Consider the following 17283-nt stretch of genomic DNA (forward strand, 5'->3'; position numbering starts at 1 on the left):
TCCTCCCCATTGCCAATATCACACATGCAAAGGTCATTTTCAACCTAAATAAACAAGGGCATAACTGAAATCACTAGTCTGCAATTTGGCCAGTTTCTGAAAGTGGGTTTGGTAAAGTGTCTTAACTAGTACTAGACTGACAAATAGCATCTCACTCTATTAAATGACTTGGTATTAAGAAGAAAACCAATCTGAACAAGATTTTAAATCTTCTTAATCCCTTTCAAAAACAGACGACAAAGGGAAAAGAAAAGAACTTTCCTACTTAAAGTGCTTTTTTATATTTCATACTTATGAGTACAAAGCAGACTTGCTCAAATAGTACCTGAGGATCAATTTTGTTTGCTATGTAGGGAGAAGATGGGATAGATCAAATAAAAGAAGCACATTAGTGACACCTATGATCTCTTTTTAAATCACCTTCTCGGTTTTTCCTGCAGCGTAAAACAAATTAAACACCATATCCTTTGTATGACGACATTGCTCATTTTTTTGTGCTTTTTTTTGGTACAATTGACAATGCTCAAAGATAGCGTCATATTTATTCCTTAAAAACACTCAGATGGATGATTTTTGACATCATCTTAAGAGGAAATGAAATAAATAGTTACCTGATGGAGAGTCTTAGTATAAACAGCTCCAAAAAAGCTGATTCTATGAGTAATGTCTGATCTTCTTTTGGGAGGTCAGTAAATCCTGGGATTTTTTCTGCCCAGCCTCTAGTTATGTCAATGGAGGCAGTCAGAAGATTATAGAACTGTTGTACATGTTCTGCATCTGTGCCTGCAGCAGCCTGATCAGTGGAACAGTACTAAAATGAAAGCCACAGAAAGCAAGGTTATATGCATTTAAGGGCATTCTGTGAAACATACAGCATTATTTGCCCAACAACATTTCCTTCTGTGGCAAAGCTGGTATTATTAACAAAGACATAAAAAGTAGGTTTACGTCTCTCTACTTATTTGGCTACCTACAGGCATTTTGCTATTCAGATAGATACTGCAAAAATATTTCCATATGTATAAAAGTAATTTCAAATTTATAACTAAAATATAATATCATGTTTTACAAGTACCTATATGCTATTAGTAAACAGAAATAGAAACCTAGTGGGTAGGATAATTTGCATCACACTAGAATAGGAACATTATTTGGCTTACTACAATGAAACACTTCTCCCATTGATGAATTTGTCTCAATATGTTGGAAATGCAGATTTCTTCCAAAACCTCACAAAGTGCGTTTTATCTGACAGTGATAGAGACACATAAGATAAATCACGTTTTATCTGACACATGCAGCATTGCTTCATTTGAATACAGAATTGGTTCAAAGTAAACCAGCTGCCCCATATCACCTCTTATCCTTCAAATTGAAGCATTTGAGGCTCAGCAGAACCTATTATCCTGCTTATGTGGCCATAACTCTTCCAGGCAACCGTTTGACAGTCTCAGCTTGCTCAGCTTCCCTGTGACCCCCTGACAGCTCACTCCCCACTATCTCCTACTTCGTCACCAGTGGATCCCTGTCACTCCTTTGACACTGCTCTCTCTCTGTCGGCAGAAAATACAACATGAGCTTTTGTGGCTTAGTCCAATTCTGTGCTTGGAAAGTGCTGCTGGTTTTCTGAGCAGGTACTGAATAATGTGGTATTTACTGTAATAACATCCTCATCATCAAACATCTGCTGGGTTATTTCTGGGAGAGACTTCATACCCACTCTCTCTCATGGATTCAGCCAAAGAAAGGCTGAGGTAGTCTCCACAGCCAAAAGAAGCCTGCATACCCTTTGGAAACAACTTCCCACATGCAGTTAGGCTTCAGTGCATCAGCCTGAAGGCCACTCTAGCAACTCTCCAAGCCAGAGTGGAAGCAGAAAAAAACTCTTTCCCTATCATTAACAGTGGACTGGCAGCCTGGGAGGACCATATTACAACTGTGGGCTGCAGGTATCACCCAAGCTGCTAACTGCAACCCAAGCTGCTAACTGTGCAGGACAGAGAGCAGGGGCAGCAAGCAGAACTTCTCAGGTAGCTGTCCTGCTCTCTGCCCCTCCTAGCTGAAGCTGGTTGCTGTTGGCAGGTAAGGGATGAAGAACACAATGTCAGAGTTGCTGACTGATGGGAGAACCACAGCAATCCTAGAGACCTCTCTCTGTATCTGTGGTCCTGGTACTAGCCCTTAGTGACCCTGCTCTGCTCACCCAACACTAACTGCATGAGCTTCTCACGGTAAGTTCCAGCTCACATCCCTTATCAGCTGGTGAAACATGTGCAATCCTTCTTAAAAAGTTTATATGGAGACAAATTTTGCCTCAGCTACTCTGAAGAATCCTGTGATAGTGAGGGAGGTAGAGGCACAGTACGGAGAAGATGGGGAGCAGCAGTAGAAAAATCTGTATGCTGCATCATTTATGTGTTCAGACTCCCACCTGAATGGAGCAGTTGAGGATGCTCAAGCAGCATGAATCAACTACTCCTGGCACTGGACTGCAGCAAGATGCACCCAGATAATTAATGGGTAGAAAAAGATAATTTGCTTTTTCACAGACTATGCATGTTGTGGACCCTCTAGAAGTGAAGGTGCAGAGCAAGCCACAGCAAGTGTGCGTTTGGCTCTGGGAGATGTGCTTTGCTGAACAGGTGGGGACCTATGACTCTTTCTTAATACACAGGGAAACTAAACAGGGTGATGGAAACTCCTGCCTCACAATAGGTATTGCTAAGGCAAGACATATTCTTGATCCTTTGAGCAGTAAAGAGGAGGGAAAAGAAAGGGGAAAGAAAAAAGATACTACCCATTCTGAATGGGTTCATTCTAAATATAACTCATCACAACTCAGCGTAATTATGCCAGGTGTTAATTTGTTCCCAATATTTATAAAACATTCCTTTGGCAAAAGTATGGCAAAGTTTTAACATTTTCTAATGAAGGTGAATGCTGCATTATGTTGTGTAACTGTGAATGCTACAGTGTGGTATACCCCATGCTGGGCACTGAAATTAAATGTATCTAAAAAAATTATAACCTGTATTTTTTATTATAGTCTATCACATGAGAGCAATTTTAGAAGAAAGGTAGAAGGATTTTATGGAATTGTATAGTTTTCAGCTGCTGCAATACATCACTGCTCGCTACAAAGAGTTACCACTTACAAAGAATTGTTAAAATAAAGTATTATTTACTTGTAATAGACTTAGGAGGATATAAGTAACCATAAATGATATGTATGTTTTCGTTTCTTGCACCACAATTGTGGGCTTTTTCCATGATTATTTCATGGAGAAGTAGTGATATTTGACCTAACTTGTGACCAAGACAGCTGGCAAACCTGCCCTTGGTCAGGAGGCCACAGCGATGGAAGGGCTCCCTCTGATCTGCATTTCTAAACCTGCCCTATGCAAACTGGAGGCAATCAGGGAGAAAGACAAAAGACAAAGCTCTGCCCCACTCCCTTCCTCAAAGCTCCTTTGTGAATTAAATGAAATCTGACAGTTACTTAAGGAGGGGGTTGCATGTGTAGCAAGCAACATTAACTTGTATGTTATATCTGAGGAGATTTGGAAAGCCTGAGGTTGGGAAGCTCGATAGCACAACTTAGCTCTGCCCTTTGCCTGCTTTCATCAGTCCTTCATCGACTGCTACAGCTGCAAAAGCCTAACAATAACTTCTCTGCACAGAGGAAAGCCTACACTCCTTTTTCCAAAAGCCACGATATGTGCTTAATTTTGTGGCCCAGGAAGGGGGGGATTATTGCCTAAATGCTGCACTCCCCCTCTGAAAAGGCAACATTTCTATTTAATTTGGTGCCTACTCTGCATGAATAAGGATGGCAAGTTACAGGGTCTGTTTCTCATCTCACTTCCTTAAAAGTGTGAACTCAGGGAATTGTACCAGTAAACAGGTGTGAGACCAGACTACGGCCCTTGGCAATTGCCTTTTGAAACGAAGTACCTAAATATACCACTGCTGTGGACTGGTAAGTTAAAACCAGTGCTGAGATGAAAAGCAGCCATGATCTGAACAGAACTGTTTCCAATGTTTTGGTGTAAAGTTTGTTGCTTATGTAATTTCATTTTTGTTTTTGTTTTCTTCCTGGGTTGCTCTGTGTGTGTGTGTGTAGGTTTTTTGGAGGAAGGGATACATGTTTCTCTCTGAAACTTTTATCAGTATTTTAAAGACGGTCAAGATATTACAGCCTGTAAACATGAAGACCATGCTAAACATTAAGGTCGTATCCGCAGAAGTGCCAGGACTGACTCCAAAGCCAGGTTTCCAGATCTGCCCATTTGTGGTGCTCAGCAGGGTCACAGCCTAGCTGAACATGCCATAAGTTAGTTTTTACAGGTACAGGATGATTCTTCGGAGGAGTATTTTAGCATTGCTGTGTGTTTATGGCATGCTTCATTAAATTCAGTTAATCTTGCTTTTTACACAGCATTTGTTTCTGACCTCCTCTAACTTTTCAAAATAAGTATAAGGGTGTATGAAAAACATAAGAATCTACTAATTTCTAGTAGAATATTTTTGTCTTTTCAGTACTGCTGGGCATAACAGACTATTATATATTTTAGTGTAAAGAAAAACTTAGATACTAATATGTTCTAACAGAAAATCACACAATCTTTTAGCTACCAAGACTAAGTTAATTTACTGTCAGTCATATAGCCCCTGTAACGTCCCACAAAATTGTTCCAACAAATTTGTTCAATAATTAAATTTATGGGATGTTTGCATTAAAAGAGAAATAATTACTGCAGGACAAAGAAAACAATCACATAAAAGTACATAATTTTTGTTCAGTTTTCTGTAAATGCAAAAGAGCTTTATATCAATAAAAAATACAAACTATGGCCTCTGGACTCCTGTAATTCTGTGGAACCCAGCAGATTGCTATCAAAGAGCACAGCTCATCACACACCTTGGTATTTGCAGAATGATCCCTGAGACATTCTGAGTAAGTTAAAGTACATGCAGATATGGCTAATGCATTCTCCCCGTAGTAGGTTGTCAGACACTGAACAGCTAGATTTTTGACAATAACTTGAAAAATTAAATTATTTAATACTTACAGATTAGCTTAAAGAAAATATGTTACAGCATGTTTTAAATTGCTAAATTATATATATAAGTATAGTCTAAAATAGCATAATGTAATTTTTATCTAATTACAGTAAATATGATTTAAGATTAAATATTACTTAGCAACAAGTGATAAATGGCCAATGGAGTTGTTGTCTGAATACAGTTGCTATTTTTTACAGTCTCAAATTTAGTCATATTTCTTTTAGGGGGAAGAATTTGATCTTTTTTTTTCCTTAGCTATAATTTCTTTCTTATCCCATATCAACCTGCCTAAAAATTGTATTTAACAAGCCATTTCAGTGCTGTATTTTAACAACTACAGAACATTTTTTTTCAGACTTCAGAATGTGCCATGAATATTTAAATCATGACTATGATACATTAAAGAACAAGGTTAAAAAAATATATAATTTTTGGTAAAGCTTTGCTGAGATAATTTTTCAGAATTTTTATTTTAAAAGGCTTGTTTTAAAAATGTGAGTTTTACTGAAGGGATATTCATGCTGAAGTATCCAAAGCCAGCCCTGGTCCCACTTAAATAATGGCAAAATTCCTGTTGATTTCAACAGGAATGGTCCTATCCATCCAGTGCCATACTCTGCAACCCTTCTATCTGAATATTAGGGTAGTGCTATTAAATTTTAGCCTTCAGAAAATGGAAGTTAAGATATTGGACATACAAGTACTGCTCCTGGTTAATCAATGACATCATACTTGATTGTGTTTTGGCACAGCCTTTTTGCAAGAAAAATGCTCTATTTATCCATGCATTTTTCCTTTCACTCAGCCATGGAATATACTGCAGAATATTAGATCATTTTGTGATTGAGATCCTCACAATGAATAGTTACTAACACTAATAACTAATAGTTACTAACTACTGAACTTCCTTTCCTCTCATAGTTCACCTATCACAAAAAGACAACGGCTGGCTGGACCAATTTCTACCCTCATCCAAATTTCACACTTAATTTCATTTTGGCAAACCAGCTGGTAAGGAGAAACGCAGCTTGCAAATCATTTCTGTGAGGAAAGCAAATAGGGAAAGAAAAGTGAGACATACTCTTGAATAGTCCAGCTCCCTGGGCGTGGAGTCGGTTAAAGCTCGAACGAGGGCATTCATCATGCTGATGGGAGGAGAGGGTGGGGAGGGCTGAGAGGGTTCTTGCTGTAAGGGGCTCTTTGGTTTGGAAGGCAGCCGACCTCTTCTCCCTTTCAGGCTGTCGGTACGGACAACTAGGTGAAAAGAATCCCAAGGGAATGAGTTGTGAAGGTACCAGCAAATGATGGATCAGAATGAACACCCTGCTTTCCTTACAGTGGACAGACCAGCAAAAATAAGAACGTTCTCCAGTTTCAGCACATGCTTCTGATGCCTTTGATTGCAAAGGAACACAAATGGCACCAGAACTGTGTCAGACCTATGATTGTAAGCAGCAATGTAGCTGCTTACGGAGAGCCCAGCTGTGTTCCTTGTGTCCATGCTTTGTTTGCAGCACGTCTGTGTGCCCGTGTATGTGTGCCTGTGACACTCCAGTGCTGAAAAAAAACCTGAATGTGAAACACAGGTTTTTGTGTTTCTACTACCAGTGTCTCTTTTAAATGGCAGAGGCATTCATTCAAAGTAATTTTAGCTTTCTTGAAGCATTTCAAAAAATACGGTCACACTTTATAGGTTGTATTATCCATGTCAGTATTTGCAATGGGACTGCTCACACAATATTACTCACATGCTTAAATATTTGCAGAATTGGTACTAATGAGTTGATCCTGTTTCCATTTAAATTAATTGCAAATTTACAATCAGCTTATGGGAATGAAACGAGATCCTATGTCAAAATGCACACAATCCAGTGCAGCCCCCAGTGAGATAACAAGGGGAAGCCAACAGCATTATTGAGCAAAGTTCAAAGTTAATAAACGAGACATTTTGGCCACTGTCAAATTATCCTCTTGTGACCTTGCTGTTCTTGAACTCTGGGGTCTTATAGTCTAAATATGATAATAGGGGTGAAAAGCAGAAAATCAATACATTATTACATAAACACACATATTTGGGAGTAAGTTATGAATCTCATCACTGTCAAATTTATTGTAGAGACATCCATGCTGAAATACACACACACACATACACACACACACACATTCATTAAACATAATATTTTAGTTTCCTGGGATAACAGCCAGGGCCCTTACCTTCTTTAACCATGCCGACACTGAGACACTTCTGGAAGCGGCAGTATTGGCATCTGTTACGACGTCTCTTGTCCACTGGGCAGTTTTTATTTGCCAGACAAACATATTTTGCATTTTTCTGAACTGTTCTCTGCAAAAATGCAACACAAAAATAGTAAACTGATCGTTTCTTGAGCAACTTAGAACCTGACAAAATGTGTTTTAATTACAACATGAAAAGTGACAGTGCAATTCATATAATTAGATAAAATTAATTTCCTAACACACTAGCCTGCAGGAAAAACAATTTTATTAGTGCTAGCTGCTGACAATGAAAATCATCTAGGATTGTTCTGAAGCAAGTCTCTGGAGACAGGCAACTTTGAATGATAAAATCATATCTGAAATTACCAGGTCATCACATCTACCTTTGGGGATTAGATTATCTCCGCTTTTAATATCCCTTTGGGAACAATTTTCTACTTGGTTCATTCCCTTGATTATTGCTGACCTTATTAAAATAAAATCAAAATTATCTGCAATGTACTTCTCTTGCTATCACTATTGTTAGTCAAATACCACAATAACTGGTTTGGTTAGCCATTAAAATCATCAGGGAGAAAAATAAAAATACCAGAAACCCCTACAAAATATTTTTGGCTAAATACTCTGGGAAAGTTAACCTGACCTGAGGAAAAAAGACAGAATAATGCCATAGATACGTACATTTAATTAACTCTAAATTCATGTTGAAAAAAATAAAACAAAATTAAAATTTGTAGAAACCTGGTAAGCTTTGGAAGAATGTAACAAATATTAATGCAAAAATGTATCAAGCTGCCATACTTAAAATCAAAGATAGATCAATAAATAACATCCAAAAAGATATTACTAGGAAAGACACCAGGAAGAAATTTATCAACTCAACATTCAATATTAAATCTGTCCCTGCAATTAAATTAATGGATAAATTTTATTTCATAATTTGTGTTTGTTATCAAATAACAGCCTCAATGTACTAAATACAAGAGATATAGCAAATATTGTTCATTGTGATTTGGAGCTGAAAACAGTTTAATTTTGCAAAATAAGGTACTGTTAAAAATCAAGGATATGCTATTGATTTCCACAGGGGCAGGTTTGGGATAATAAGAGCTGCTATTTCCATGTTATTTGTATACCCTTTTCTAGTTATATTTAAATAACAAATTAGTTTTATAGGAGATGTGTGTGTTACCATGTGATCAAAGGATTATTATTAAGTAACACTGACAGCTCCATCTACAATAAAAAACCATTGCAAGCCCTCCCCCCAAAATATTTTTGGATTGGTTTTCTTCCCATTTTATCTTTGAGCACAACAGGGGCATGACTGCTATCTTAGCAAGAAGAAATAGACCAAATCAACCCCAAATGTTTCAAATCTTAAACTTGCTGCCCAGAACCATCCTACCAAGAGTCTATCCCAAGCTCTTCACTTAAACAAGCTATTTCTGAAATTAATACTGGAATCTGGACCCAGTCTGCTGAAAGGAAATTACAAAGCACCCAAATCTAAGATTAAAAGAGCATATTCAGCTCTTGAAAATATAAGCACAAAGCTTCCACTGAGAAACTGCTGTGTGCAAGTTATTTGTCTTGCTATTCAGCTGCAGAGCTGCCTTCACTGCAGAGCAGGCACCAGGACCCTGTGCAGTGCTTAGTCACTGCTCTGCAGGCAGCTTTCCCCTGGTGAGGACTCCCTGGGCTCCTGAGCTGAAAGGTAATGACAAGGCAGCTACCAAATGCAACTAGAAGTACTTGCGTTTTTCCCATGAGTGAAACCAGTTTCTTCCTGGTGCTGACCACCCTGCATTCCTCCTCACGCTGACCACCCCATGACAACAAACGGCACTGCTGCCACCACCTAAAATATTAAGTGGACTCTACGATTTCAGGGTTTCTTTTTTCACCTTAAAATAAAGCATAATTGGAATGGGTGACTGAGTAAAATCCAGGTTGAATGTACTCTAGGTGCATTTCACTACATAATAAATGCAGTTTATAGCTTAAACTAGGGTGACCCATGTTTCATTGAGAATGCTGGCAGACCAGAGATGTGGTTTGCCCAGATCACTGCCATGGCCTCCTCGCAGCAGCCCCTGGCAGATCCTTTTATCCTACACAGGGCTTTCCTTGGCCTTCTTCAAAAACTCTGGATGTCCCTCCCACCCTGGTGGGGGGCCTGAGTTTTAACACACGATGTCCCCGAACCCCGGGATCAGGACCAGGAGCATGCGGGGACAGAGGGGGTGGGAAGTGAGGTGGGGGCAAGCAGGGAGGGGAGCAAAGCGCAGAGCTCTCACCTTGAAAAAGCCCTTGCAGCCCTCACACGTCCGCACCCCGTAGTGCTGGCAGGCGGCATTATCTCCACAGACAGCGCAGGTGCCTTCCCCAGACGAAGAGCTCCTGCTGGGCGGAGACGGGAGGCCACTGCTGCCGCTCCCGCTGCTCTCGCCCATCAGGCTGGAGGTGGCTGCGTTGAGGCCGAGTGGTGAGAAGGCTAAGGTGGCTGGTCTTTTGGCCAGGTGAAGCCCGTAGGAATGGCCCTCCATGGGAGCCTGGCTGGCGGCGGGCCTGTCCGAGCCCAGGGGCAGGCTCAGGGAGGCAGGGTCGTAGCACATGTGGGCGGCCGCGGACGGCGTGTGCGGAGGCGAGTGCTTGAAGTGGAAGAGAGGGAAGCGCGGAGGCACGGTCTTCATGGGGGTGGCGTCCATCAGGTGGCCGGGAGGCAGGCAGGTCTGTGTGGGCTGCAGCGGGGGCTCATCCCACAGGCCCTGGTGAGCAGGGAAGCCGGGTGTGGTGGGCGTGGAGGGTGGGGATTGCTTGAAGTACATGGAAGTGCTGGGCATCCCCTCATCTGTGGATGGGGGCAGTGAGGGCTGGTATGGCGACAGCCGGGTGTCTTCCATCTTTATGAGGGGCCTCTGGCCAGAGGAGGCAGTTTGCATTTGGTAGAGGCAGGAAGGCTTGAGCTCATAGCTGCCAGAGTAACCCTCCATAAAGGTGCTGAAGCTGGGCAGGGAGGTGGTGGCGGTGGCAGTGATTTCGGTACTGCTCAGGTCCATGGTCAGCTTGGCATAGTCAGGGTTCATGATGTCTGAGCTGTACTCCGAGCCATACGCGTAGGTCTGAGATGCATAATTCGAACCCGGCGGTGAAGGACTATACTGCGCTTGCACACAGGGCATATCTGCAGGGGCAAAGGGGCACGTTAACAACAAGCCCAGTGCACCAGGCCGCGGCCCAGGCCCTCACAAACTTCTTTCCTAGGAGCTTTCCCACGTTTCAGAGCTCAGATAAGCACCCAGCTCCCATTCGGACATTTAAATTAGCCTCAAGCCTTTTCCTTTCAACAAGAAATATTCATCAAGGACTGGCTAAGTATTCGGTATTATGGAGCCTGCTCTCATCTAGTCAAGGGAGAAACTCACATTTATACCAGTGTCAGTGAGAGAAGAATCCATCTCAAGCTGCCCTACATCTGCTGCTTAATATACATAGGTGTCAATGAGAATTAGATAAGCAGAATGAGAACAGTTTATGACTCTAAGTCTATCTCTGTATGCATGCAATCATGCTGTAAAATTTTCATGAAGGGTAAACGAGATTATCAAATGCATAATATTAAAAATTATATTTATTTTAAAAGAAGCAGCATCTGCAGTACATGTCAGAGGAATTACTCAAATCACAAGGTTTGCTACTCCGGACTTGCAAACACCAATTTTGCTTACCCAATTCCAGACCTTCAAAGAATATTTCTGGTCAGCTAATAATTTAAAGTTGCTGTCTCATTGTTAGTTTTAAGGCTTGTGTCTGGTAGAATGTTCTCCTTAAAAAAGTGGAGCATACAACATCCCCCTCAATTTGCAAAAATGTAGGATAAAAATTACGTGGTATTTCTGTTTTTATGGGAAAGCAAGGTTGAGGCTAGTAGTACAGTTGGTTTTATTCATTAGTCATGAAACTTAATGTGGTTCACTGATAGCTGGGATGGTTGAAGCAACACAGTGCCTGGCTAAAAAGATCTGATTGTTATTTTCTTTTACATTTCCTACTAGTCTGCCACGTAATTTGCTGGTCACAGGAAATAATCAACTGAATTCTGCAGTTCATTGAGGTTTGTCTGACTACACACTGTGAGATTCTAGCCCAATATTTGCAACTCGAACTAGAAGTGTGCAGTGTATTTTGGTTCCACAGCAGAGGAATAAAATGCTCAATTAGTATAAATTTCCTCATAAAGAGAAAAGTAAATATGGATAAAATGTATATCAAAATTAAGTGCAGTTCATCTCTTCTTAATCATGGTAATTTATATTCCAGAAGCACTTGAGAAATAATTCTTGCTAAAAAAAAAAACCCAAACTGCCTTGAAAATAATGAGGTTTTCCTCATTATTTTAAGAACTCTTTTCATTTACAATTTTAAAATATTCACTCCTGGCATGCAGGAATCCAACTAATTTGTGTTAAATCAACTTTTAATTCTTTCCTGCCCACTTTACAGATAAACATATTTAAACTAAGCACCAAATTTGAATTATCACGCTGTCACAAACCATTCAGATTTTTCTTCTTCTCGAGGAAACATTAAAATCTGAGGAAAAAAAAAGTAGTGCTGTTTCCTGAAATTAAGACCTTCCTACTCTTAAATCCAAAAGCTTGAAGAAAAAGGCAGGACAACCCTCCCCCAAGCCTTGCCTCCCAATGTTATTCATGTATTTATTCTACTGTTCTCTTTTTTCCTATCAATTTCTGTCCATGCCATTCCACGCACACACATTTCCTGGCAAGTCGTATCACTATCATTTGTTAGTTTAAGTACTGGCTGTTAAAACATAGTGATCAGTGCTTAATCAAATAAAAAGGGAAAGAAATTCTTTCCACACACCTCCACTGGAAACTGACGGAGGAACACAACAGAGTGAGTGGACAGATAATGTCACAAGTGGACATGTTGATACACAGCTCTATGAAGGAAAAAGTCTTTTTTTGCTAGCTCAGAAAACGAGCAGGAGTTCAAGGAAACAGATCATTATGCCGTTTTTTTCTGCATTTTTTCTGAGCATTAGAGAGTTATGTCACTGAATTCTGTGCAAAGTGGAGTAGAAAAACAGAAGTCTAAAATAACTCTGACCGAAGGACTGAAAAAATATCCCTAACCTAAAGGTCTGGTCTATCCTGGCTCTGTGGGACTCCTCCTACCTCGCCTTTTGCCAGCGCACTTGTCTAAGTCTAACCCCTACTTTTCCACTTAGGGCAGCAGTATTAATTCCCCTGCAAAGTAAATAACCTGGGATTTTTTCTTCTTTATCTAACAATATTAAAGCAAGAAAAGAAAAAGCCCCACAGGAGGCTCATTGAAGAGCAACCTGTCACCAAAACCCAAATGAATGGGTAAAAGCATCAGGGCAGGGACATCGGGAGCTATTACCATGTTATTTTGCTTTCTTTGCGAGAACTTGAGGTAAAGGATGCCCAGTTTAACGCCAGAGAAGCTGGGCTCCTCAGAGGGACGCTAGCACCCCCAACCAGCTTCCCCTTAAATCTGTCACATCTTCGGCGAGGGGCTCGCAACCTCGTGTGTGCTCAGGCACGGCATCGCCAAAAGCGCTGCGAAAGGCAGGCGCTGCCCTGATCCTTTTGGTATTTAAACGCCCCGGGACGTCGGGGACCAATGATGCCAAAGGGATTTGGGAAGGGTAGGGGCCGCGGCCGCGGCAGGAGCTCCCGCACTTCCCCCCCACCCCCCCTCCTGCCCTTCTCCCGGAGCGGCAGCTTACCTGGTGGGTATCTTGCGCGCTGAATGGTGGGGCTGGAGGTGCGGACGGAGGCGGCGGCGGGCGGCGGCGGCGGCGGCGGCGGGGTGGGTGCCGGCTGGGACCTCTCTGCGGAGGCGGGCCCGGGGCCTGGCCTGGGCGGGGGGCGCTCTTCCGACCCGGGCTCTGTCCGCCGGAGGCGGGAGACAAGACACGGTCAGGGGCGGCGGTGCCCAGCGGGGTACAGGGGAGCCCCCCGCCTCCCCCCGGCGCGGCGCCTCGGGAGGACGTGGGGGGACCGTCCCCCGCGCTCGCACGGCAACTCCCCGCCTCGCCCCGCGGGTGGGAATGGGGAGCCGGCCGGGGAGCGGATTCCTGCCGGCTCCCGCTCCCTCATCACACAAAAGGCAGCGAGCACCGGGCTGGGACAACAGAGCCGCCGGTTTGTTCTCCGAGAGAGGAGCCTGGGGAAGGCAAGAGGAGAACCCCGGGTGGGGTGACTACAACAAGCGGGGCAGCATCCCCGAGCGTCCACTTCCCCGTGAGAACTTTCTCTTTTTGGGATGTAGAGACCGGGGAAAAGCAGGCTGGAAGTTTCTATGCAAGGTACCGGCCAGACTTGAGGGGTGTTCTGCCGGCCCAGCTAGCCCTGTGCAGTGTCTCCGGGCCCACCATCGCCGGCGCGGGGGAGGGAGCGCTGCCCAGCCGCCTCCCCCTGACCCTCTGGGCGCTGCCAGCCGGGTTCCGCGGCAGCGCGGGGGATGCGCGGCCGCGCCGGCCCCTGCCCACGGGAGCCGCTCCCCGGCGACTCTTTCTCCCGCTCCTTGCCTTTCTTTTGCCTTCCCCGCGCCCCTCGCCTTCGAACCCCCGCCAGCTCCCGGGATGATAAGTGCCTGTCAGCTCATCCCTTTCTCTCCCGACGGTTTTGTTCCCTCACGAGCTCCTGCTAGGCGGTTTCCCGCTCGGCGCGGAGCGCCCTAGGGCTCCTCTCTGCCCCCCCGAGCCGCCGGTTACCTAGAGACACTCGCTGCGCTTTTAACCACGCAGCACCCCTCCGGGCTGCCGCCGCCCGAGCCAGGAGCGCAGGGCCGTAAGGGCTGTAAATTAGGAGGAAATAACTACCCTTGTCAAAGCTCTTTTCTTCCTCCGTGCACTTTACATTCAGCCCCGAGTGACACCCCTCCCCACCCTGTAATACGAGGAGGAAACCGTGAAATACTCCATTGTGATTGTGACTTCTTCAGGCGAGTTTCGAAACCTTCATTTACCCGGGAGGGACTGCGGAGGGGGAAGCTCCATTCAATTAAAAAGTTTCGTGCTGGATTTCCACCGCCGGTTAGCTGGCGATTTTTTGGGGGGCGGGGGGGGGGTGGGAGGGATCGCCCCGAGCCGCACGGTCACTCCAGCAAACATCCACGAGATCGCGTGAGATTCACCTCCGAAGAAACCGTCTGGTCTGGTTTAGTCCATTGTTTTTTACCGGGGCTTGACTCCAGCATACAGCGGTCTCCACGGAGGAGAGAAAAATAGGGCGAAGAATGTAATCGAGTGAAGCGGCTTGGATAAAAGTTAGCGATTCATTCCCAAACTTTTTTTTTCCTGGAGAAAAAAAATCCTATCCCAACATACCAATCCCCCTACATAAAACAATGTTTTACGCCCTTTCCCTGGGAAATATCCTCGCAAGGAATCCATCGTATCCAAAAATTGCAGGTTAAGTAACAGCGTTCTTAACTAGCCGCGCTAAGGTGAGCCGCATCCCCGCCCGGGACAGACTATCGCGATAATGCTGCCCCGATAACTGTCCCCCTACATACTATCACAACCCAACGCCCGCGCTTTCTCGCCTCTTTCCAAGACTGAAACTTCTTTCGCAGCTATTAAGGCGAGAAGGCAAAGGCGAGAGGCGCCGCGGGGGCAGGGAGCGGGGCAGCGGCGGCGCTGCCCAGCCTCCCCGCATGGTACCGCCCGTGCCGGGGCACCGCGGCCCCTCGTTACCACTTCTGACCTCCGAAGGGAAAAGTGCACATTTCCGAGGAGCAGATGCCGGGCAGACGTGCCGTGCAAACATCCCGTCTCATTTCAATACAATATGTCACATTCCAGCAATTACCTCTTGGGCGAGCTCTTTGGGCTGCCGAGGGGGGCTGCTGTCTCCCAAAGTGAAATGAGCTCAACCTGCCCCGCCGTCCCTATTAGACAGCTGAACTTGTGCAAACAGAACCACCTATTTCCCAAGCGCGGCTAAAGGAAGGAGACAAATTGCTGCCATTCATCACCGGCGCTGTAAACTCCCCGCCGCCGCCGGCAGCATCATTTCCATGACAACAACTAGCAGAAATACCTTAGTACCACCGGCTCCGGCTCCCGCTCCGCTCAACCACAGCCCTCCCATTTGCGAGGGGCAGCAGTGCCCCGCGCACGGCAGGAGTTGCCGAGACGGCAGGGAGGCTCGAAAGCCGAGAGGCAATTGAGCATCCACGGAGAGGATGGGGGAGGAGGGGGGGAAGGTGAGGGAAAAGTTTCAGCGATAGCCCGGCACGGCAGCGCGTCGGCTGAGCCGCATCGCCCGCCGCCGGCATCTCCCCAGCATCTCTCTACCCCGGCGGCGCAACTTTCATGGAGTGGGGACATGCCGCGCTGTCCCTCTCCCTCAGCCGCTCCCGTTCATTCGCATACGTACTCGGTTGCTGTGGAGGTTCCGTCTTTACATCTAGTTTGTAGGTGCCCGCTTCCTTAAAGGCGTGTGTAGGCGCTGTCCAGCGGCAGGACCCGAGACACAAAATCCCTCAGACTCCCGGTAGCTGCAGGTCCAGAGGGTGCGTTATCCCGAGGCATGGAAAAGGATTGAAAAAGCCTGAGGAGCCAGGAGCCCGTCCCCGGGCGAAGGGAGGGAGTGAGCAGGCGGTCGGGCGAGGGATGCCGAGCGGCCGCCGCCGCCGCGATGTGCCTTTGTGTGTGTGCGGCGGGAGCCGGGCCGGGACCTGTGCCCGCGTCCCGGTGCGAGTGCCCCGGGGTGCGCGTGTGCCTGCGCCGGAGAGAGGGGACGGAGGCGCCTCTCTGCGCTGCTCTCCCGCTCCCTCTCTCTGAACGTCATTTATGTGAGAGGAGCCCTAGCGGCCTCTCCATAGAGCGGCTGGAATGCGAAACGTCAATAGTGACGCCATGGGAGCCTGACGCTACTGACCCCCCCCCCCCCCGCCCCAGTGTGTGCGCCGCGCTCCCGCCGCACCGCGCCGCGCCGAGCCGCGCACAGCCGAGGTGCGGAGCGGTGCAGAGCCCCGGCAGAGCCGTGCTGAGCCGGCGGCAGCGGGACAGCACTGCCGGCCGGCCGCCTCGGGGCCGCCTGCCCGCTACAGCCTGGCCAGTCGTTCCGAAGTCTGATAATAATGATAATTATTCAGATAGTGATAATAACAAAATTAATCTATCTTTACTGAAGCGGCTCAAATGAAAAGAGCTTTGCTTGGTTACTTAGTGGAACTTTCAGGATGAATTAATAAAGGTTTCTTTCACTTTTTTATTTTTCACTTTTTTAAACGCTTCTTCTTTTTGCTTTTAATTTTTTTCCCTATTCTTTTCTCTTCTCCCATTTTTTCTCTTTTTTTGGTTTCTTCTTTTTTCCTTTTTTTTTTTTTCCTTTTTTGCACCCTCTTTTTCTTTTCTTTCGAAACTTTCCAGTGCGCAGGAGCAAGGAGCAGGTTACGGGAGGTGCCGCTCATAGAGCGGGCACTATTGCGCGCGGCCCTGAGAAGCGTTCCGGCTGCCGCCTGCTTGTGACTGCCTGTGTCCGTGTGTCTTTCGGTGTCCGTGTGTCTGCCTGTGTCCGTGTGTCTGCCTGGGGCACCGGGCTGGCGGCGGACGACTCCCCCGCTGTCTCCGCTGGCAGCAGCCGCCCGCCGCCATGCCCGGTGCCGTGTTTACATCCACCGCCGGCAGCCGTGATGTTCGCGACTGTCACCGCAGCCGTGACAGCCGGTGCTGCGCTTGTGCTTCGCACAGAGAGGCTCCGCCAAGCGAGTTCTCCCGACGGACGGGACCCGGGAACGGGCGAGGCGCCTGCCGCCCCGAGGAGGGACGGGCGGCAGCGGCGGCACTTTTCGCTTTGCCTCTCGCTCCACCATCCCGCCGCCGGCACCGCCGCGGGCGCGTGCTCCCTCCCCGGGAAGCAAAGCCAGGGCTGGCGCAGGGCTCGGCGGACGCCGCGGACCGGCGGCCAC

At 46.1% G+C, this 17283-nt stretch overlaps 1 protein-coding gene across 2 annotated transcripts in view; it reads right to left on the bottom strand.

The window, feature by feature from the left end:
• NR4A3 (nuclear receptor subfamily 4 group A member 3) overlaps nucleotides 1-16207 on the bottom strand; it is a 29376-nt gene extending 13169 nt beyond the window's left edge. Inside the window, exons 1-6 of one of the 2 annotated variants that reach the window (XM_069004278.1) lie at nucleotides 15747-16207; nucleotides 13088-13249; nucleotides 9606-10492; nucleotides 7282-7411; nucleotides 6149-6321; nucleotides 612-811 (exon numbers count right to left, since the gene is read on the bottom strand). In XM_069004278.1, the coding sequence (XP_068860379.1) occupies nucleotides 612-811; nucleotides 6149-6321; nucleotides 7282-7411; nucleotides 9606-10490 (1388 nt within the window). In that variant the 5' untranslated portion in view covers nucleotides 10491-10492; nucleotides 13088-13249; nucleotides 15747-16207. Of the gene's footprint in view, nucleotides 1-611; nucleotides 812-6148; nucleotides 6322-7281; nucleotides 7412-9605; nucleotides 10493-13087; nucleotides 14571-15746 lie in introns of both variants that reach the window. The other variant, XM_069004279.1, reaches the window with a different exon arrangement.
• Nucleotides 16208-17283: the final 1076 nt, after the last annotated feature.

The sequence above is a fragment of the Aphelocoma coerulescens genome, chromosome 2 (assembly GCF_041296385.1).
Source record: "Aphelocoma coerulescens isolate FSJ_1873_10779 chromosome 2, UR_Acoe_1.0, whole genome shotgun sequence".
NCBI lineage: Eukaryota > Metazoa > Chordata > Aves > Passeriformes > Corvidae > Aphelocoma > Aphelocoma coerulescens.